This window comes from Doryrhamphus excisus, linkage group LG7 (genome assembly GCF_037039965.1).
Source record: "Doryrhamphus excisus strain RoL-2023G ecotype Guam linkage group LG7, RoL_Dexc_Guam_v1.1, whole genome shotgun sequence".
In the NCBI taxonomy this organism is placed as follows: domain Eukaryota; kingdom Metazoa; phylum Chordata; class Actinopteri; order Syngnathiformes; family Syngnathidae; genus Doryrhamphus; species Doryrhamphus excisus.
The window spans coordinates 6683812-6706958 of NC_136363.1; the positions used below are offsets into that span (position 1 = coordinate 6683812).

Here is a 23147-nt window from a genome sequence, read left to right on the forward strand (position 1 = left end):
TTCAAATTAATTGTAGCTTTAATATTGCTCTCTTATTGTTGTTTTGGAATATATTCAGCCACTTCAAATATACTTTGGTCTCAATATGTTTTCAGTGCGAAAGTTGATTAAAAACAGTAGTATTATTTAAATATAAATTAAATAAAATGTTGCCCTTTTTTGATACACAGAATAAATGCTCCCCGTTATGTGTGTGTATGTATATATATATATATATATTAGCTGTTTTTATATCGGGCGGCACGGCGATCTAGTGGTTAGCGCACAGACCTCACAGCTAGGAGACCAGCGTTCAATTCCACCCTTGGCCATCTCTGTGTGGAGTTTGCATGTTCTCCCCGTGCATGTGTGGGTTTTCTCCGGGTACTCCGGTTTCCTCCCACATTCCAAAAACATGCTAGGTTAATTGGTGACTCCAAATTGTCCATAGGTATGAATTGTGAGTGTGAATGGTTGTTTGTCTATATGTGCCCTGTGATTGGCTGGCGACCAGTCTAGGGTGTACCCCGCCTCTCGCCCGAAGACAGCTGGGATAGGCTCCAGCACCCAAGCGACCCTTGTGAGGAAAAAGCGGTAGAAAATGAATAAATGAATGAATGAATGTTATATCTCTAGAATGTACAGAAAGGAGAAGCATAAGCATTCATTCATTCATTCATTCATCCAGTCTTTTTCTACCACTTATCCTCACGAGGGTCGCGGGGGTGCTGGAGCCTATCCCAGCTGTCTTCGGGCGTGAAGCGGGGTACACCCTGGACTGGTGGCCAGCCAATCACAGGGCACATATAGACAAACAACCATTCACACTCACATTCATACCTATGGACAATTTGGAGTCGCCAATTAACCTAGCATGTTTTTGGAATGTGGGAGGAAACCGGAATACCCGGCGAAAACTCACACACATACGAGGAGAACATGCAAACCTGATTCGAACCCGATCTCCTGATTGGGTGGCCTGCATTTAAATAATGTATTGTTAATTTTTCTTAACATGTTTTGTACGAAATGAGGCCATGAACATGCCAAACAGACTTCTAAGTGAGAATACATTATATACTTATATACTTTGCTGTGGATTGTCTGTGTTAAGCCCGGTTGTAGTGGGGTGCACTTCAGTTGAACTATGGCCTTGAATTAAACACTGATGTTTATATTGCTTCTTCTGGGAGCCATTTAACAGCACTGAGCGCTCCTGTGTGTGTGAGGATGTGTGTGGATGTTGAGGTTGCAGAGTGGAGTGGGTGGGGGTCAATAATAGCAGAGCTCTTGTGAAGGAGTTCACATGCTGGTGCTGAGGCAGGAGGAGGAGGAGGAGGAGGAGTATTTTTGGGTCTATTGTGCACAGATTCCAATGACATGGAGTAACCTTCACCGGCTGCTCCGCTGAGCCAAAAATGTCCTAAACAAGCAGGAGAACAGCAGCTGTGCACGGACAAAAAGACACAAACCCCAGTCCCCCCGTCTTTGGCATGATGGGATGCATATATTCCATTGAAGCCCACCAGATAAAACAACCATGTTGGGATTGGCTCTCAACCCAAACTGTGTTTGCGAGTGTGCCAACGCTGCTGATCAATACTCAGCTTTCACAAGAGCCTTATCTGATCTGTTTGACCCAGTGTGCTGTTCACACGGCAGAAGCTTTGCGCATATTCATTCATTCATTAGCATAATTTGTCAAACAGGAATTTCAGGGTGGGGGGTGTCGTACGTACATCCCCCTCTACTCGCTCTCCTTGCAGTCACTCTCAATTATGGTAATGATGCTAAACACATTCCACACTGCTTTCTAACGGTGCCATTATTTGATAACAGCCTATAGTAAAAGACGGGATTTTTGCAGGGATGTGCATGCCGGGCCACTAGTTGGCGATGTCACTTTGTTACAAGCAAGTATATTTGCAAACATTTATTCAGACTTTTTTAAATGGCCCTGAGCACATTCTAAAAATACAGTTAAACAGGAAAATGAAATATACAGCAAAAATGGGAAGAAAATAGCATAATCTTGGAAAAATAGTCTAAATATTAGAAGATAATATGCTGAAAAAAAGTTACTTTACAACAATAAAGTCATAAAATGAACAAAAAATATATATTTAAGAAGCATAAAGCTAAAATATCAAAGCTTTTTTGTAAAAGGAAAGAATATAATATACATAACTTTTGGAAATTTAGGTAGGAAAAAGATCATAGCTATTATGAGAATGAAATCAAAATAGTTTGGGATAAAGTCATAATATTATGAGGGAAAAAATTCACAGGACTATAGCTGAAAAATGTGTTTAAAACATTTTTAATTAAAAAAATACTTTGTATAAGTTTTATAAGTTTTTTATTTAAAAAAAAGTAAAACGTACAATGTAATATTAATACACCTTGTCATCTATAACCTATAACACAAAGCTTCAGATGGAGCCTGTTTTCTTTTTAAAATACATATATATATTAGGGATGTCTGATATTGGCATTTTTGCCGAAAGCCGACTTTCGGCAAACTCTCAATTTCCGATACTGATACCGATATATATATATATGTAACACTGCATATCCTCTGTGGTGGACTGAACACATATGTGTTATATACAGCATTTTTTTTTATATCGGAAAAGAATCTGATACCAATATCAACCGATATCGCATTTTATGCATATATCGGGACGATAACTTTTTAAATATTGGTTGTCATGATTGGGAAAAGAATCTGATACCAATATCAACCGATATCGCATTTTATGCGTATATAGGGACCATCCATCCATCCATTTTCCTCCGCTTATCCGGGTCCGGGTCACGGGGCCAGCAGTCTTAGTAGGAAAGCCCAGACTTCCCGGTCCCCGGCCACTTCCTCCAGCTCCACCGGGAGGACACCAAGGCGTTCCCAGGCCAGCTGTGAGACATAGTCCCTCCAGCGTGTCCTCCTAGGTCTGCCCCGGGGCCTTTTCCCGGCTGGGCATGCCCGGAACACCTCAGTAGGGAGGCGTCCGGGACGCATCCGGACTAGATGCCCGAGCCACCTCAACTGACTCCTCTCGATGTGAAGGAGAAGCGGCTCTACTCTGAGCCCCTCCCGGATGGCTGAGCTCCTCACCCTCGGGACGATCATTTTTTAAATATTGGTTGTCATGATTGGGAAAAGAATGATACCAATATCAACCGATAATGCATTTTATGTGGATATCGGGCCGATAATTATCGCACATGCCTTGCATCCTTTGTGGTGTTTGGTTGTCGGAAACAATAATGTTTGCAAAACGACATCATTTCAACTGTTTCAAGTTAAGTTTAAAAAAAAAGAAACAAATCCCAGATTCCAAGCCCCACTCATAAACCTCTTCTGCAGCCTGATGGTGTTTGTCCTTGCTGAAAATATGGATCTGTTCTCCGCTCCACAAACTTGATAATGGGTTCTTGTGTAAACACACCCCTGGCCTTGTCAATACTGGCCAACATCAGCGAGTTAGAGGTTGGTCCTTGTCATAATGATGACACAAAACACTCTTCCCTTCCTAAATCCCCCCCGCCCGCCTCCTCCTTCTCTAGCTTCCCAACCCCCCTCCGATGTCGTCGACTTCCCCCGGGTTTGTTTGTGTTAGCAGTCGGCTAAGCTTTCGCTCACGCTGGTCTGGTCTCATCACTCTCCAATCACATACACACACACACACACACACACACGGGAGGAAGCGTCCACATTTTGACGCACTGCTCCCCTGCTAACACCTGCCCGCCTTTTCTCTTCCAAATCCCCCATTCAGAGTTGACTCTTCACTGATTTTCTCTCTCTAACTATCTCCCACGCTCTCCTTTCAGCAGCAAAGTGGATCCAGTGATGGGAGGAGGTCAGAGGTGAAACGGGAGCTTATCAGGGTTGCCCCGATCAAGCGCAGAGAATACCAGCAAACCAACACAAGATGAGCATGGTGAGTGGTTTTATCAGGAAGAGTGAACCAACACAAGACATTACAGATTTACACCAATGTGGAACCATCCACACCCTGAGTCATTATACGGCACCCTCTGTCGGTTTCGGCGATACTGCCCCTATATGGGATTCATTCATTCATTTTCTACCGCTTTTCCTCACGAGGGTCGCGGGTGTGCTGGAGCCTATCCCAGCTGTCTTCGGGCGAGAGGCGGGGTACACAAATACAAACACAAATATAATCTGTAATCACTTTTGTTTAATTTAGTTTAATTTAGTTGTGGTCTGAACTGAAGTGTCAGGGCCAGCAAAACCTTCTCTGCTGGCCTAAACACGATCAGCAGCACTGATCTATATTTAAAATCAAATTTTTTTTTATGCCCATCAGCATTTTGTTGTGTTTCGTGTATTGTTTTTGTCCAATCAGATTTTATCTTTGAAGTGTTGCTATGTTAATGTATTCTTCCCCAGGGCCTTCAGAATCAGAAGTGTAGGCCCATGTCCGTCAAACACTCAGATTTCAGATTCCCCTCAGCTGGTTGATGTTTGGAAGCCTATTCCCTAACATTCAAAGTTACCAGTGTCCTTGAACGCATCATTAGATGAAAACAGCAGTCCTGTTCAGACACAGAGAAAGAACCCAAACACAGAGTTGTTTATCGTTGTATGTGTGTTATATGAACAAATAAGTGAGCTTATATTTTTAGGAGGAATGTCCGATATTATTGGCCTGATATTGGCATACAAATATGATATCGGTAGATATCGACATTGTTTTTTTTATGACAATGAAAACCAATTTTAGTGTTGCTGCTAGCTCGTCCATCTTGCTCAGTAGGGAATTCACATTTGCCATAATAATAGATTATCGATTGATATCAGAACTTTATAAATATTTTAGCCTGTTTTGCCACTTCCAGTATACTGGAATTCTTGCAGACTTATGAGTGAGTGTAATGTATTTTATTTAATTTCTGATGTTTTGGTCATGTTATTATAAATATTGATATTGTCGTGTAGTGGTTTGTAGTTGTTGTATTGGAGGTTTAAGGGTTAAGTGGATTTGTTGCTTTACTAACAATGGTATTTTGTAACGCCACTCATTATTATATGTATTGCGGTTTTGTATGTTGGAAGTACTGCAAGTACTGCTAAAACAACATACCCAGCTGTGGTTCAACTTCTGCATAGCATGTTGACGTAAAAATCCCATTTCAATGCAGTCCTTATGTAAAAAATCTCAATGCACGAGGGGGATTTTTTTTGTAAGTGATCCTGGGAACCGTATTGTTGTTGTCGTGCACACACACACACACAAGCACATTGTCGAGTGTTTGGCTTACAGTCACTTCATTATTTTGAATGTCACTGTGGGAACATTTTGCGAACTTGAAACCAAATGAAGGTCATCACAAAATAACTTATTCGTTTGAATTTTGTCTGCGTTCTCTGGGTAGATTCTCGTTGATGTTTTCAAGACCTGGTACCTTTTTGACTGACTCAAACAAGTTGAGTTGATAGCAGTTAATGTGTGGTCTATCAACTGCAGAAGGTGTTAAAAGGCAGCTCGAATCTGACGCGAGTCCCTGAAGGCTTCATTTGCACACTTTATTGGCCCTCTGAATGTATTCTCTGTATCTGCACATTGTGTCAATACAGAAATGTGCACAAAATACCATTAAGGTGAATATATATATATATATATATGTGCAATAAAATCCACAGCTGCTAGGTGAAAATCATTGCTCTTTTCCGAGCAACGGAGAACTAAAATGCACCGTAAATACCTCAGGGTGTTATTGCTGTTTAGTTCTGCATTAATACTCATAAAAAGTGTCCACCTGTTCCTCTAAAATTCCAATTTGTCACACCCCTGTTCCTCTTTAACTACATTTAAACCCTAATAAAATAGAATAGTACGTCCGCTCTTGAAGAGTTTTCATAGTTATTTTGCACCGACTGTCTTGATATTGTTTATACAAGTGTTTTTTTCCACTTTAAAAGCCACGTGTTTACTGTAGCAAAAATAGTCCAGGCTACCTCTTCAACTTCCTGAATCTTTCTCTTCCCTGTAGACAGCAGTCAAGTGTCAAGGTTAATACAGGAATATGATACATTATTATTTCACCGGCTCATTCTGTGGTGCCATGGAATGATGTTAAGGTGACTTTTAAATGTAGTTCACAACAGGGAAAGAACACTTTTGTGTTTTTTTGTGGTTGAAATGGCCATTTAATTGTCCATAAACATCCGCTCCGTGTACACAACCGAGGAAAACCCAGCGGCTGCTGCCAAGTCGCTATCTGTGGTGTTGCGGCCAAAAGTATTCACGGCAAAAAAAAAAAAACAATCCTGCACTTCATGCAACCACGATCATGACTTGAAGATGCTGCAATACCACAGTTACCAGTGTGTTTTTTTTTTGGTTTTTACAAACTTTTAGCCCAGAGGGAAAGTAATTTCAGTCTGCATATAACAATAATTGCAACTTCATTCTTTATTCTTTATATTACTTTATGTTACTATAAAGAATTAAAGAATTAATGTTAGTGCGGCCTGCGCAAGTTGGATATGAATGCTGTATGGTATCATGTACCCAGAAAAAATATTTTGTTTAATTAATATTCATGTTAAAGGTTAAATAACTGTTAATAGTTATCCTCCCTATCTGTGTGGAAGTGGTAAGTTTTTGGCTATTTTAGTTTAAAGGAAATAACTTGAAGGCTACCGTTTAGGTCGCTAGCTCTCTAGTTTGCGAGTTAGCATGGGTCTCAAGACCCTGCAGTTGCGCAATATGTTGTAAATAAAAAAAAGTATAAATGTGACCATAGTCGTGTTTTTTCACAGATATGCTGGAGCCTATCCCGGCTGATTTCGGGCGACCCTGGACTGGGTTTTGTTACTGATATTGGGAAAATTATTCTCTATTACAACTCATTAAATCCCAGCCATTTTTCACAAGCCATCCCTTTTGCTACCGGCCATTTTTGATGATTTTGACCGATTTTTCAAGGCACACAGAATATTGTGTTCTTGGGCTATATAGACATCTTTTATCAGGAAAAAAAGTTTTTACCGTTTTCCGTTTTTTAGTAATCAGCAGTAGAACATAGGCACATTTCAGCAAAATATTGGTTTTCAACAATGGCTTTTTGTGAAAAACATAACTTTCACTTTAACACAAATTTAGCCATATATACAGTATGTAGCCAAAATGTCATATACAATGTCATAATACAAACAATGCTTGTTTTACATAAAAATAGCCTTTTTTAAAAACAAATATCACCCCATGAACTATTTACAATTTCCACATTTGTGTGTGCATGCATTGAAATTTCCCTTCAATGCGTAACCTCCTTTGTCCAACATAGCGAGATGCCTTTTCACTTCCTGGTTTGCTCTGCAGCTCAGGCCGAGTTCTTATAAAATGCATCTCTGCTACCTTGTGGTCATTTTTTTGCTTAAAACTGCATCTATTGTAGAGTTGCACCTCCCATGCAAAAAAAAACATCAAATATGTATAAACACATCTTTTGGAACGAGCAGTCGGGTAGAATAAATACATCTTTGGAAGCAAATGAGTTGATTGCTACGACCCCCAGCCACCCCAGCTTTACAGTAATAGTTTTTATGCACTTTCCTGTAAGACTTGCTTTGAAATGATGCAAGCACTGACAAGTAATTCCTGTCCTTGAACAGTTCAGCATGAAATGAAAGCATAGAATCCCTGAAGAGATGGCTCCCATAACCCTCCTCATGCCCATTTTCACTCACCAGGGAGCATTGGAGAGTCCCTGAAATTCTCAGCCACATCCTGGGTGCCAGCAGCTGTGAAGTGTAATTCTGTCAAGGCCAAACAGAGCTGTGCGGCTGTGTGAAAGAAAATGAAAGTGAGACCGAAAGGTCACCAGTCTGTGGTTCTAAGGCCTAAATAAATGTCTGTAATCAGGGGGGGAAATACAGTTGGACTACAGCAGGGAGGAGTAACACTGATATACCATCATGTGGTTAGTGGTTTGGTCTATAGTGTACACAAAAAACAAGCGCACTCAAACGCACTGTGATTGTGTGTTTTAACATGACCTGGCAGTTATGCGGAAATCGGCTCTGATTCTCATATAAACTCATTGTTTCCACTGACGTTCTTACTGATAACAGAAGACTAATATGGTGTAGCTGCGGAGACACTCTTTTCTTTTTTGCAGTCAGGCAGCTGGGTGGACTTGTACCAATAAGGACTGTACAGCCGAGTCAGTTATACAACGTAACACACCGTTTTCCCCCATGGGAAATCATGCAAATACAAATAAACCTGTTACAACGTCACCATTGTGACCAAATGACTCATTTGCATAGTACATCACACCAACTGTATCTACATTCCTAATTTCTGGAAGACACTTCTGGAAGTTGGACGGCAAGGGTCTGCTGTCAGGTGGTGACTTTGTTTGCCATTTTGTACTGAGCAGCCAGGACTGAGGTGTATGTATTGCTGTTGTTGTTGTATTATGTTCACAATCATTTTCCTCTTCAGTTTATGGTTAAGCCACCAAGATAAGTAAGCACTCACTTAGTAGTGTATTTTTTTTATGATATTATGCAAGGTGAGGTCAAGTTGCTCTAGCTCAGGGGTCTCAATGCAGGCCAAATGTGGCCCGCAGGACACTAGTTTGAGGCCCCCCGCCTTGATATGAAAGTTTAATGTTAGTGCGGCTCGCGCAAGTTCATGTACCCAGAAAAAAATTATTACGTTTGATTAATGTTCATGTTCATGTTCATGCCCAGACCCTAGCTCCAGTGGCTCCCAGGTAAATTGAGTTTGAGACCCCTGCTCTAGCTGCTGATGATGATAGTGATAGTGGATATGCTGAGGTAAAGTAGAAGATATGGACATCTCATGGGAAATATCTGCATAAAGTCCCACAGTATTTTTTGTATCATGGCTGTGAGAAAAAAGGGTGTGGTGTAAACATCAGTGATGTGTGTTTTATTGCACTGTATCTTTTATATGTCATACAGAAAGCCGATTCACTCACTCAGTCACTCTGGGAAACATAGCATGTCCAGTAAGCTATTACATCACCTTCATAACTGTGTGTGTGTGTGTGTGTGTGTGTGTGTGTGCGATTTATTTGTCTAAGTATGGTTGATGTTGTGTGGTTCTCCCACTCCCTATGCGTCATTCTGCATTCTGTCATCTTTCAACAGGAACTGATTCGCCGCAGTGTACTTGAAGGCGTCAGTATTGGTCCCCATCTTGCCTCCTTTCGACTCCATGAGCACACACTGTGGACTTTAGACCACCGTCCTTTGGAAAGTAGGGAGTTTTTCTTCCTGGTTATGTTGGTTACTCTGTCATGTAGTGGGCTTCCCCTATTGTTAAGGTCAGGTCACATGAAGCAGATGACATGTTGGAAACACGAACATCCTTTCTCTGTTAGCGTGCGTCTCATGTGACTGGTTAGGTAGTGTAGTGGTACACCTGGCTGATTATAATAAAGCTACAGTAAAAACCAGTGCCACTCAAGAGCTGTGTACAAATATCATCCGTTCTTGTACTCCTAGAGATATATTTATTTAACTATAGTATATGGAGTCTCACTTGTAGCTAAATGAGGTAAGAAAAATATCAGAAACACCTCTCGTTGGTTCGATAACTATAAACATTCATGATTGCTGTATGTCTGATCTTCACCACTAGGGGAGCTCCAGAGCACGCAGTGTGTTTTGTGTGGCTCGGTAACAGTGAAGAAGTGTGAAAGCAGCGAATTGTCAGTAAGCTAACTATTGTTGTATGTTTGATTCTCACCACTAGGGGAGCTCCAGAGCACGCAGTGTGTTTTGTGTGGCTCGGTAACAGTGAAGAAGTGTGAAAGCAGCGAATTTTTGGTAACCTAACTATTGTTGTATGTTTGATTCTCACCACTAGGGGAGCTCCAGAGCACGCAGTGTGTCAGTAACAGTTTTTTTTTTCATTTTATTTTTTTGTTTTTAGTTCCATTAATTTTTGAATCACCATTGTAATGTATAATGATTAAAAATGTACGTAAATGTATAAAGTGAAAGTACAGGTTTAAAAAAAATGTCAATGCTGCAAGCCAGGCAGTTACTTCCTGTTTACATTGACGCAAAGAACCAATCAAACAGTGTCTTCTTCTTTTTTGCATTGATTGCCGCTCTGAATCATAGCACTTCTTGTAGCCATTGGCTGCCGAATAAAACGAAACATAAGAAGTAGCGACGAAATTAATTTCACACAGAAATGTACTTGTGTAAAATAATCCATTACCATAATGAAACTAGTAAAGTACAAACATTGAACATAAAACCAAGTCCCACAATGCATCGCGTGCTAAAGGGGAGTGTAACAGTGAAGAAGTGTAAAAGCAGCGAATTTTCGGTAAGCTAACTATTGTTGTGTGTCTGATTTTCACCACTAGGGGAGCTCTAGAGCACGCCGTGTGTCGGTTAACAGTGAAGAAGTGTGAAAGCTGAGCATTTTCGGCAAGCTAACTTTGTAATATGTACCCTTAATTCGACCATACATACGTGTGTTTTACCTGATACTTCAATATAAATTCACCAAAATGTATTTCTTGAATATAATATTATGTATGTCGTGTGATTATTGTATTTATTTCTACCACATTAGAAAACCACCTTTCAAGGAGTCTCTTCGTGATTCACACTATGACATGGCTCCCTCTAGTGGCCTCTATTGTCAAGGCAATTGCTGTGAGACCGCTGGAAAGGAGACGCAACTATACAGGAGGTAGAATTCTATAATAATATTCTCACAAATTAATAACAAAAGTCGATTCATCTATGTGGTAGTGAATGATGACGCCAGAATGTGCTTACGTTGTCATTCTATCCACACAGGGAGGCCAAAAAAGATGAGGCGAGCCTGGTGGTTTAGTGTACTAGCTCCTCACACAGGATGGAGGCCCGGATCCAATTTCACTGAGACTGGAGGAAATTTAGAGGCCTCTGCACTGGGACTGGCTTCAAACGCACTGTGTGTGTGTGTGTGTGTGTGTGTGTGTGTGTGTGTGAGAGAGAGTGTGTCATAGTGGCTCCTGCTGCGAAGTGATTAATACTTTATAAGAACTTGGCAGAGCTGCTGCCAACACAGCATATGTGACTCAGATGCTGAGAGATACAACTCAGGAAATACAGGCAATAGATCCCAAGCAGGATATTGTACTATCAAAATGGATGGCATTTTAGCACAATATATAAAACATATATAGATTGACTAACTTTATTGACATTTGAACACGTTAAGATTTAAGACAATGCATACAGTTATAGTTTTTATTCAATAGTCTCGCAGCCGTATTGAGTGCACGGGAACACGCACATAGGCTGTGGCATCATTAGTCAGCACCCTTGACTTTTAAACATACACTTAACAAGCACCTTTACGTTGACAAATGACCCGAGTATGTGCGAGTGTACTGTAATGCCATTGATTCCTGCTGTAATGACGCCGTCTACCATTTCTTCATTGTGTATTGTTAGCATACGCTGTAAGTAAACGTGTCCGCTGGGAAGGCAAATGTCGTTATCCAGGGTTTCCAGACAAGACAATAGATGTTACAGATGTTGAGAAGGTAGGATTTTAGCCCCCTTTTTTTCTTGCAACAGGAAAGTTGTTGGCTTTGGCATTTCTTTCTCTCATACGTGAGTAGAAAACGATGCATTGATCGAACTAACATTTTTCTTTATTTATGAATTGAATATTTTTGTAGTTAGAGCATTAAAAAATCTGTTTACGACCTTCTAAATACAGTTTTTAACAATATCAGGCCCCTTTAGTCATGAACATACACCCCTACAGCCATCTTTACTCTCGTATTACCCAATATAATAAACATAATCAGAGAAAATATGTGTATCACTGAAGATTAGAGTAACATTACTGACCCCTAGTGTTCAGTGTAGAATACTACATGTCCCAACATCCATCTTCTGAATGCCTTATGTTTGGATTTTAGTTTATTTTGACATTTTTATGCAAGGAATGCTTATTTTAGACAAAAAAACAACATGAAATGTGCTTAAATATGTCTTTTTTGCAACTGTTGATCTGAAATCCAAGCATGCCCACGCCAAGCTACGGAGGCGGGTTTGGAGTATCGCCTAAATGCAGGAGCAGGTCACTCTTTACAAGTAGGTACACAAAAATACAGGCGTTACTGAGGAACTAATGATTTAGAGAAGTTGATTGACACTGTTTGGGAGGTGTTCATTCTATCATATACTGTAGCTCAGGGCTGTCCAAAGTGCGCCTTGGGAGCCATTTGCGGCCCGCGGCTTGTTTTTTATTGGCCCACGGCACAATGTAGAAATGAAATTCAACCAAAAAATAGGAAAAATAGAGCAAAAAGGTGGACTGTGGCAAGGAAATGCTGAAATATTGATACTAATAATAACACAAAGCTTTGTCTTGAAATAGATATATATTATTTTAAAAGAGGATTCAGTCAACAGCTCTCTGATGCGATAACATCACACCTCCACTGTCACAACGGAAACACACTCAAGTCAATCTCCAAGTGGCCCGCGGCTCCTTTGATTCCTTCCCCTCACTGGCCTACAGGGAATGATGACAGATTTTCATTTTCCTCCTGCTGCTCTACTCATTACAGGCCAGTCTCCCTTATATGGCGTAATGATTTTGAGCCGCTCTTCCAGCGGATGGCGACTGGGAAGCTTATAATGGGCCTCAAGGGATAGCAGAGTTCTAGCCACCTCCTGCTAACTCCTCTCTTTATCCACTTACTGTAGCAAGAGAGAACTTTATATATATCTCCCATCGCTCCGTGCTGCCTTTGGCTGACTCATAAGAGAGTTGATGTGTAGAAAAAGTGACGCACTTCTCGAAAAATCGTTCCTAATCTTCAGATGCATTCTAAATATTCAACTCACCAAACATTCCTATGAAATGAATTCATACACCTTTTAATGTTTTCTATTAGCATGGGAATCAAAATGGCCCAAGCAGCCCAGTGATAAAACATGCATGAGGACGCTCCTGCGGGCTTTAATCTGATGTACAAACATCTTTTTTCACACATTCCATTGACTTTCAGATTGTAGTGCTAGGCTCACTGAGTCGGTATACAGTAAAGACACCATGCTCCTTGTTTCTTCTACAAGCTGCTTTTACTCTCAAGCCAGTCAATAGTAGATTGATCAGTTAAAAAGCCAGCAGTTACACAATAAAAAAATGGTGCAAACTTCACTCTGACCATGAATTGATTATACACAGTAGGGAGTCACTAAACTGTAGCTGTGGGATTTTCGCCGGGAAAAAGCTGCTCATTCAATGCAGCCGAAGATGAAAATGATGAGGCTCCCAGTGAATAAGAGGAAAAATGGGAACGCTCGTATAAAAAGACACTCAAGGAAAGGCTGGAAACAGCCTCCTGGGTAACACTTTATAAACTGACAGTACTCAATGAGGAATCAACCTACCTAACCCTGACGACTACTCATTAGTTCCTCAGTAACTACTCTAAATGTATGTACCTTAGGCATTGATTCCTTGGTAACAACTCTAAATGCACATGCCTCAGTCATTTGTTCTTCAATAACAACTCTAAATGTATGTGCCTTAGTCATTAGTTCCTCAGTAACCACTCTAAATGTACATATGTGCCTTAATCATTACTTCCTTTGTAACCACTCTAAATGCATATGCCTCAGCCATTAGTTTCCTTGGTAACCACTCTAAATGCATATGCCTCAGTCATTTGTTCCTCAATACCAACTCTAAATGTATGTGCCTTAGTCATTAGTGCCTCAGTAACTACTCTAAATATATGCGCCATAGCCATTAGTTACTCAGTAACCATACAGTAAATGTATGTGCCCCAGTCACTAGTTCATTAGTTCATCAGTAACAACTCTAAATGTACTATGGGCCCCAATCATTGCTTCATCAGTAACTACTCTAAATGTATGTGCCTTAGTCATTAGTTCCTCAGTAACTACTCTAAATGTATGTGTCCTAGTCATTAGTTCCTGATTAGCTCACCAATAACAACTCTAAATGTCTCAGTCATTAGTTCTTCAGTAACGACTCTAAATGCATGTGTCTTAGTCAGTCTTAGTCATTAGTGCCTCAGTAACTACTCTAAATGTACTATGGGCCCCAGTCATTACTCCATCAGTAACTACTCTAAATGTATGTGCCTTAGTCATTAGTTCTTCAGTAACAACTCTAAATGCATGTGTCTTAGTCATTCTTAGTCATTAGTTCCTCAGTAACTACTCTAAATGTATGTGCCTTGGTGATTAGTTCCTCAGTGACAACTCTAAATGTATGTGCCTTAGTCATTAGTTCCTCATTAGTTCCTCAGTAACTACTCTAAATGTATGTGCCTTTGTCATTAGTTCTTCAGTAACAACTCTAAATGCATGTGTCTTAGTCATTCTTAGTCATTAGTTCCTCAGTAACAACTTTAAATGTATGTGCCTTAGTCATTCTTAGTCATTAGTTCCTCAGTAACTACTCTAAATGTATGTGCCTTGGTGATTAGTTCCTCAGTGACAACTCTAAATGTATGTGCCTTAGTCATTAGTTCCTCATTAGTTCCTCAGTAACTACTCGAAATGTATGTGCCTTTGTCATTAGTTCCTCATTAGTTCCTCAGTAACTACTCTAAATGTATGTGCCTTTGTCATTAGTTCCTCATTAACCACTACCCAGAATGCATTGTAACAGCTAGGCCTTCTTCTACTGGCTAAAGCTACTGGCTATTATTATTATTATTATTAGTAGTAGTAGTAGTAGTGGTTTGATAACACAATTCAGTGTTTTGTCCATTCTCTAACTTGTGTAGCTAGTTAGCTAGCGGCTGTTAGCTCCTGCGACCCAAATTGCTTGTTACGGTGTCCTTTGATGGTCAAAAAGAGTTGAAATGATTCATCTCTATTGTAAATCACATTGTAGTTGTATGGTATAATTGTTGCTTTGGTTTCATCGTAAACCCATGACTGTACAACTTATGTCATTGATTAAATGTGCAAATTATTATTTGAAGTGTATTCTTCGTGTTCAGCCACTCACGTGCACGCGCCTGCTTAGCGTGCGCGTGCCATGGCTCTTTAAGTACCGTGGACAGCGCATCATTGACTCCATGAAGTGGAGCGCTTCATTTAAAGCGCAGCAGTTCTTTTATTTGTCAACTTTGCAACCCCCGTTGCTAGTTTTCTTCCAATGGGATTCGCTCTGATTTAAGTTGTTTGGATCTACCCGTCTTTACCGACCGTAACACCCCCCCAACCCCCCAACCCCGAGCACCGAGAGGAAGACTTCTCCAGCTGGAGGTGGAGACATGCCCGGGGCAGAATGTGCTCCAGCCGCAAGATCCTGTGGAGCCTTCTCCTTCTGTCCGTGGTGGAGGTGGGCCTGGGCGTGGCGAGCATCGTGCTGGGAGCCGTTCGCATCAGCTGGATACGGGGGGAGCACAATCCGCAACAGGGCGACGCTTCGCCGGTGTGGAGCGGACTTTGCGTAGGTGACTTCTTCACTTTTTATTTTCAACTCGCTAAAAGTATGAGCGTCTTGTTATTTGCCCACTTTTGTACACTTTAATAAGGTTTACATTGCGACAAAAGTAAGGATTTTGGTGACTTAAGATAAAGTAATGTCAACAAAAATAATTAAATTGACCCCAATTACCAAGCCAGTGATTCTCATTTGTTCTAATTTTTTTCATGCTCCCTCTGATTTGAAATACTTTTGAGAACCTGTAATTAATTTATTCATCTCTACAAACCACTATTGGAGCTGCTGGCATGCAAGCATAAACAAAGACACGACCTTCCAACCTTGAAGAGGTACAGTCCTCCCACCAGGCACCACCCGCGCTCCCTAAATTGCCTAAAAAAGCATTTTCAAGTATAAAAATAGCAAAATTATGTAAAATACAAATATAAGGCATTCAAAGATGTTGCCTTAATATGCTACACTATTCACAGGATGTCAGTAATGTTACTGTAAAGTTCGGCGAGACACACAAGCATCAGACTTGATTGCCGGAGCAACAGGCTTTTATTGGATATTTGAATGATCTCACAATAGCTACAATAATCTTTAAGGCTACTGTTCCAACCATAACCCACGGCTAACTCATCTCTGAATCCCCAACGTCACTTCCTGTTGGGTAATGACAGTATACAAGTGACTATAGGGGTGTTAGTTTATGTGTGGAGGGCTCTAATAATGTTGCAAACCATACACAGGTTTTCTATGCTCTATCTACAAAAGTGTTATTATTAACTGTATACTCATCTCAATTTTCATTATTGAAATGTTTATTGCTATCACAGTGTGGTTTTGGCACAAGCCAAAAAGCCCCTACTGTTAATTGGCGAGGGTGGTGTCACATGACTGGCTACAGGTCACTTTGCTTGTGCGTAAGGGCGAGGGGTGACTTTTCGGTGCTCAACGGCAAATACAACCTTCTCAGAACGACTTCTTACAGATTTGAATTACAGAATTCAGTAGCTGATGGCGACGTCCCTGCTTCTTAATGAACAGGACTCAACCTTCACAATAAAGACCCCCACCAGTCCCCCCATAAAGTACTATACATGTAGATGCTGCTATCTTCAGCATTGGCACTGATATCAACACTCCAATACTCTAACTTGACCATTTTTTATTGTCTCTTTCAGTTTCTGCTATGTGGCATGTGTGGAGTGTTGTGTGCTCGAAAGAGGACCGGCCTTACTGTAAGTTTTTCTTTTTTGTCTTCCGGAATGTTCTTCGAATGATGTGTCTTTTTATAGACTCTGTTTGTGCTACGGCAAACAGGAAGAGGACTCCAGCAGCTTGACACATGGGGAGTCTTTATTATTATTTCATGCTTTTTAACCCACTTGTGTCCTTTGTTTTTTTAAACGGGTAAGATTTTAGCGTTGATTTTTGCCACTATCACCCAATTATACATCCTTAACATTGCCTCTATTGTAAGAAACATATACAGTATAAGCCTTTTTAAATGAGTATCATATTAATAGCTTATTTTTGACATCAGAAGCATGATTCATCAATCTTTGGTGGGTTTGAAATGCCTTTTGTTCAGTAAGAAAGATTTTTATTCAAGAGTTGTGTCTTTATGTATTAATTATCATCATAAACTGTGATATGGTGGAATGAACACATATCTGTTGTATAAAGCATTTTTTTTAATATTGCCGTTATTGACCGATATCAGATTTTTATACTGATATATCATGCCGCTAATTATGGGTTCTGATAACTATCGGACATCCCTAAATATTACACATAACAAACTTGTCTGTTTCTCTTTACCGTACTATCATTCCGCAACACCATAACCCGCCATGGGGGGCAAATAAAGTCTCACTCACTGCATTAACAATACTTGGATATACTTAATAGTAGTACTCAGTGTCCAGCTTCATTCATTCATTTTCTACCGCTTTTTCCTCACGAGGGTCGCGGGGGTGCTGGAGCCTATCCCAGCTGTCTTTGGACGAGAGGCGTGGCCAATCACAGGGCACATATAGACAAACAACCATTCACACTCACATTCATACCTATGGACAATTTGGAGTCGCCAATTAACCTAGCATGTTTTTGGAATGTGGGAGGAAACCAGAGTACCCGGAGAAAACCCACGCATGCACGGGGAGAACATGCAAACTCCACACAGAGATGGCCGAGGGTGGAATTGAACCCGAGTCTCCTCGCTGTGAGGTCTGCACGCTAACCACTAGACCGCCGTGCCGCCCAGTGTCCAGCTTGAATAGCAATATATATGAAATGAGTCAAAACACAGCAATTATTGTGTAAATGTAATGTCATGGTCTGGGGCTGCACGAGTGCTGCTGACACTGCAGGAGTTGCGGTTCATTTAGGGAAATTGGGCTGTACTGTAACATTCCTAAGCAAAGCACGATCCCATGCATATATAAAGGTACTATACACGTGTGTGTGTGTATTGTGTACCGTGTGTTCCGAAAGAGACATGTGAGCAAAGCAGAGGTGGCAAGCAGTCACCTCTCCTCCGCATCTCAAGCCCTCGTCCTTCTCTTCCACTCTGCGTCTACACTTGTCTCACTAATGAAGAACCCTAACCCACGTATCGCCTCTTTCCCCGTCATTTTACCTTCGTGCATTTCATTGGTACGATCCTTTTTCCTTTCCATATTCTAACCGTCACTCACTCTTTCAGTCTCCTGTGGCGCGATGATCGCATTAGCTCGGTTTTGGATCAGGGCTCCTAAATGAAATTGGAGATGTCCTTTTTCAATGCGGTTAAAGGCCGCCAAGGCACCTCGGCTCAAAATAATGAGCGATAATACACTTGTGCATTCACAATAAATCCATTGTTGGTTATTTTACTTGCAAAACGAAGGATCTGCCATTCATTGGATCCTCATATCCTACTACAAAAATGATGGGATTGAAATTTGCTGTCAGTACAAAGCAAGTAATAAGATACCTCTTGAGAACAAGGGTAGCTTCCAAATGACAGTATAGTATGTTATGACAGATCCCAACATACATGAAATCATGCAAATCCAATAAATACAATCCAGACACCTAAAAATATTAACAAATATATATTTTTTGAGAATAATTGTTGTTTTATATGCAGGAAACAATGGATAAATAATGGATGGACCTTACTGTTGATGGAATCCAATAGTGTTCCTCACCTTCTTTTTAAAATTGATGATACTTTATTTGGCCCCCATGGCGGGTTATGGTGTTGTTGATAGTTATTGGAGCGGCACGGCGGTCGAGTGGTTAGCGCGCAGACCTCACAGCTAGGAGACCAGGGTTCAATTCCACCCTCTTCCATCTCTGTGTGGAATTTGCATGTTGCGTGGGTTTTTCTCCGGGTACTCCAGTTTCCTCCCACATTCCAAAAACATGCTAGGTTAATTGGCCACTCCAAATTGTCCATAGGTATGAATGTGAGTGTGAATGGTTGTTTGACTATATGTGCCCTGTGATTGACTGGCGACCAGTCCAGGGTGTACCCCGCCTCTCGCCCAAAGACAGCCGGGATGGGCTCCAGCACCCCCGTAACCCTTGTGAGGAAAAAGAGGTAGAAAATGAATGAATGAATGATAGTTATTGAAACCCATAATTAGCGGCATGATATCAGTATAAAAATGTGATATCGGTCCATAACGACAATATTAAAAAAATGCTTTATACAACACATATGTGTTCATTCCACCACTGGAGATATGTCATGTTACACATATCGGTATCGGAAATTGAGAGTTGGATAATATCGGCATATCGGTTTTCAGCAATAAAGCCAATATGGGATATCCCTAGTAATATTGTATGAAAACAATGAACTATACTAAAGCTGGAGCTTATACAAAAACAGAGGTTTGACTGCATCTTGGTTTCACAGATGATTTTATTCTCAGCCTGTTGCATCTGCGGTCTGATCGCCGGCATCCTCAACTTCCAGTTTGTCCGGGCGCTGAGTAAACGGCCAGATTCCATGCAATCCATTCATCTGGCTGCCATGACTCTGGCCTGTCTGGGTAAAAAAAATTGACCAAAACACAACACTACACCTGATGAGCTTGTACTTTCCTGTCTCGTCTATAAGGCATCTCCTCATGTACATTATCCACATGGCTGACATGTCGTCTCGCCAGCTCTGAGCAACAAAGGATGTTCTTAGAGAGAGAACATTCCCTGCATCATTCACACGAGATGAGCGAGAAGGTACTGTTCTCTATTTTTACATGCCGTGAAATAAGAATTTAATTGCGTATGTGTTCGACAGGACGTCCTGGACAACTCCAGTAGTGGCGTCCCTCAGATCTCGTACAATGGACACGCTAGTGCGTCGCCATGACGATGTGAACCGGAACTTGAATCGCTTGCTGTCGACAACTAAGTAAAAGCATGGCTGCACTTGAAGCTACAAATGCTTAGACATATAATCTAACTTTATCAGGAGGCGGACTCTTCGTGCAGCCGGTCAAGTGAGATTGTTTTTTTTTGTTTAAACCAAACCAAAGAGGATGTGACATCATCAAACCTTTAAATTAACAAAGAATAGATGGATTCCAGTGCCTCAAAATGACAAGCACAACTGGACCTGACTTGATGTGTCTTATATCCCCTCTGTAAATGTTTGCATTTGTTTGTATTGTAATGAGATAACAGTATGCTTTTAAAAAAACAGTTCGGTGATGCACAATGTATTGCGTGGATATACACACTGGCCATTACATTAGGTACACTGCACAATCTGTGAGTCTATGTCGGGCATATAGATTAATCTATAAGTAAAACGTATTTTTATAATAAGTACATAAGTGCTTCTTATGCCAATAAAGTCTAATACACTGAATATGACAGTGTGAAGTCCTTCTAGGTTTACATATACTGTATGCGTGTGTGTGTGTGTGTGTGTGTGTGTGAGTGAGAGAGAGACATACACTTCAGGTCACCCTAATGATCTTAATGTGGCATTCATTGCAGGTGAGAACAGGATACATAATCAATGAGCATATCTGTTGATGTATTCTCAGCTGTGTGCTCACCTTGAATTGATATCATGGTCTAATTTACGCTTACACATTCTAAAGCATCCCTATTTTACATTAAAATACATATTTGTTTTACATATTTTTTGAAAGACACAAAAGATGCAGTTTCACCTCCTGATCGTTAGAAGGCACGCACGTACAAAACAAGTGTCGGTAGTGTATCCTTTCGGAAAGCGGAAGTAGTTCATGTTCCTTTTCCGGTGTCCCGGGAAACAACATGGCGAATTTAAAGCATGCCGAAGACGAACCAAAACACGTGAAAATGCCTGGTGAAATTCCAGGGACTTGTTCTCAAAACGCAGGGACAGAACTGTCCTCTGTGGTGGGTGGGTACGTAAGCGAGGTTACGTGTTCAGTGCCGTCTTTTGCCGCCGCTTCCGAACTGGTGTCGGCGCCGTACTCGTGTCTGGTCATGAACACTCACCGAAGACATGTCGCCATGCCGCCCTTGTACCTGAACAAGAAGAGGACTGGTTTGCGAGAGGAGTTGGATGCCGAACTGTTGAAGTACTCAACGAGGTAACACAACTTTGTTTGCCTATTTGTTAGTGACGTAGGCTCCGTCTCAATTCGCACTTCCATACTTGGACGTAACATTTTACTGTACTGTATAATTAATCATTATACAGTACGGGTAGATAATGATTATTTTGCCATAATTAACCAATTAACAGTTGAATAGTTGAGCAAAACGCAGTAGTAAACGCAGTAATCGGCCATCGCCTACCTGTGCTTATTTTAAAAGCGTAGAGTGAACAAAAACAAAACTGTATAAGTGATAAAATGTCTTTCAGCCTTAAAGGTGTACCCGTAGCTTATGACGACATCCGGATTGTGGGCCACCATGGAGGCATTTATGATGACAGCGGCTACATCCACATGGACATAGAGGCCAACTTTATTATATTTCAACCTACAAAGGGACAGAGACTATTGGTGAGTAGTATACCCTCGTTTTACGCTAGTATATAAAGAGCGAGGACATTAGCATCGGGTTGTTTCTGCCTCCAGGGAAAGGTGAATAAACTTGGTGTGAGTCACGTGGGATGTCTGGTGCACGGCTGCTTTAATGCCAGCATTCCCAAACCAAACCTGCTTTCTGTGGATACGTGGCGGGAAGCGGGGCCAAGTATTGGAGCCGAGTTGGAGTTTGAGGTGACTACGCTTGATGCTGACACTGCAGGAGTGCTTCTGATAAGAGGAAAACTGGACAGAACCAAGTATGTGTGATTTTATTTTTGTTTATTCTGTGTGTGTGTGTTTTTCCCCGAGCTTGGTGTCATTTGAGAATGAATGTGTGGTTTATCTCAGGGTTCAGGAACTCCTGGCCATTGCTGAGACCTCAGAAACGGACATCTCTGTTAACCAACCCGAGCTACAAGCAACAGGACCAGCAGGAGAACCCACCGAGGAGTCTGTCATGGAGGACTCCTCCAAGAAGAAGAAAAAGAAGAAGAAAAAAGATAAAACCAAGGAGGAAGCGGTGGAAGAGGAAATAGGGCAGGATAACAACAATGCCATACTAGAGAAGAATGGAACAGAGAGTGATGCCAACAGCAACGAACCCGCTGAGAAGAAGAAGAAGAAGAAGAAGAAAAAAGATAAAACCAAGGAGGAAGCGGTGGAAGAGGAAATAATGCAGGATAACAACAATACCACACTAAAGAATGGAACCGAGAGTGATGCCAACAGCAACGAACCCGCTGAGAAGAAGAAGAAGAAAAAGAAGAGGATCAAAGAAGAGGAGGAGCAAGTTCACCTGTCTCCCATCGAGATCCATGCCAGTGACTCCAGCGGTTACCATAGTGACAAGCCCAACAAGAAGAGGAAACGTGAAACGGCGAGCGAAGAAGTCCCATCGGGTTTTAGTCAAGAAGCACCAAAATCCAAGAAGAAGAAGAGGAAAAGTGACATTGTGTGAAAAAAAAACACATTCAGGAAACTTATGAAATGCCTTAATGACGTCACATGATTTACGCGCCTGCAAAACACCAACTTTCAGGTTTTTAGGGCCCTGAGGATTGCAATTCCTGACTTTGACCTGATGGGGGCGGAAAAATGCAAGTGAGAAAAATACCATGTGTATTTCTTTCCCATTGTGCCTCCAACTCCCGCCTAATTCTTGACTTAAACAAAAGTCTCATGTGATCAACTGCAGTTAAAGACAATTTTACATGTCAAATAGCCAACAAAGTGACTGCAGTTTATTTTATTAGTCTTGCAAGAACAGACCCCAAAGAATATGCAAAATAAATATATATACTACTATTGATAAAACTTTTTTTTCCCTCATTAATTGGGTTTAAAAACACTGTACCCATTCTTGTGACAAGAACTTTTTCATTAGGTTCCCTTTCATGTCGACCATGTGAGTGTCAGGTGATGAAGCTTTGAGAGCCGATGTTTTCTTTACCTCCTACCTCCATCCTCACACACACACACACACATACACAAATCCTGCCTTTCAGCGGGGAGTCTAATTAGTGGCGAGGTGCAAAGAGCTGGAGAGCTTATCAGGAGCCGCCTAAAGAGGAGAGATAAGGAGACGCAGTTAAATCTGCCGCCTCTTTATCCGTCACACCTGATCATTCCGTTATCGCTTATGGGCCGACCCATTACTGCTTATTTACGGTGTTTCTTT

The 23147-nt window shown here is 41.1% G+C and overlaps 2 protein-coding genes and 1 non-coding gene across 3 annotated transcripts in view; all 3 read left to right on the forward strand.

Moving 5' to 3' along the window:
- Positions 1-9453, forward strand: part of LOC131101617 (uncharacterized) — a 40596-nt gene extending 31143 nt beyond the window's left edge. Inside the window, exons 5-6 of the transcript XR_013627679.1 lie at positions 3814-3923; positions 9137-9453. This is a non-coding gene — a transcript (uncharacterized LOC131101617). The remainder of the gene's footprint in view (positions 1-3813; positions 3924-9136) is intronic.
- Positions 9454-14904: 5451 nt separating this feature from the next.
- tmem196 (transmembrane protein 196) lies at positions 14905-20280 on the forward strand. Its single transcript, XM_078791743.1, has 5 exons — positions 14905-15455; positions 16622-16678; positions 19351-19486; positions 19555-19673; positions 19735-20280. Exons 1-5 carry the CDS (start codon positions 15291-15293, stop codon positions 19804-19806), a joined length of 549 nt encoding a protein of 182 aa, XP_078647869.1. The 5' UTR covers positions 14905-15290; the 3' UTR covers positions 19807-20280.
- Positions 20281-20667: 387 nt separating this feature from the next.
- On the forward strand, positions 20668-22783 carry polr1f (RNA polymerase I subunit F). The gene is made up of 4 exons (XM_058047377.2): positions 20668-21025; positions 21301-21442; positions 21518-21726; positions 21818-22783. The coding sequence occupies exons 1-4, from the start codon at positions 20724-20726 to the stop codon at positions 22425-22427; spliced, it is 1263 nt and encodes a 420-aa protein (XP_057903360.2). The 5' UTR covers positions 20668-20723; the 3' UTR covers positions 22428-22783.
- The last annotated feature ends 364 nt before the right edge of the window (positions 22784-23147 follow it).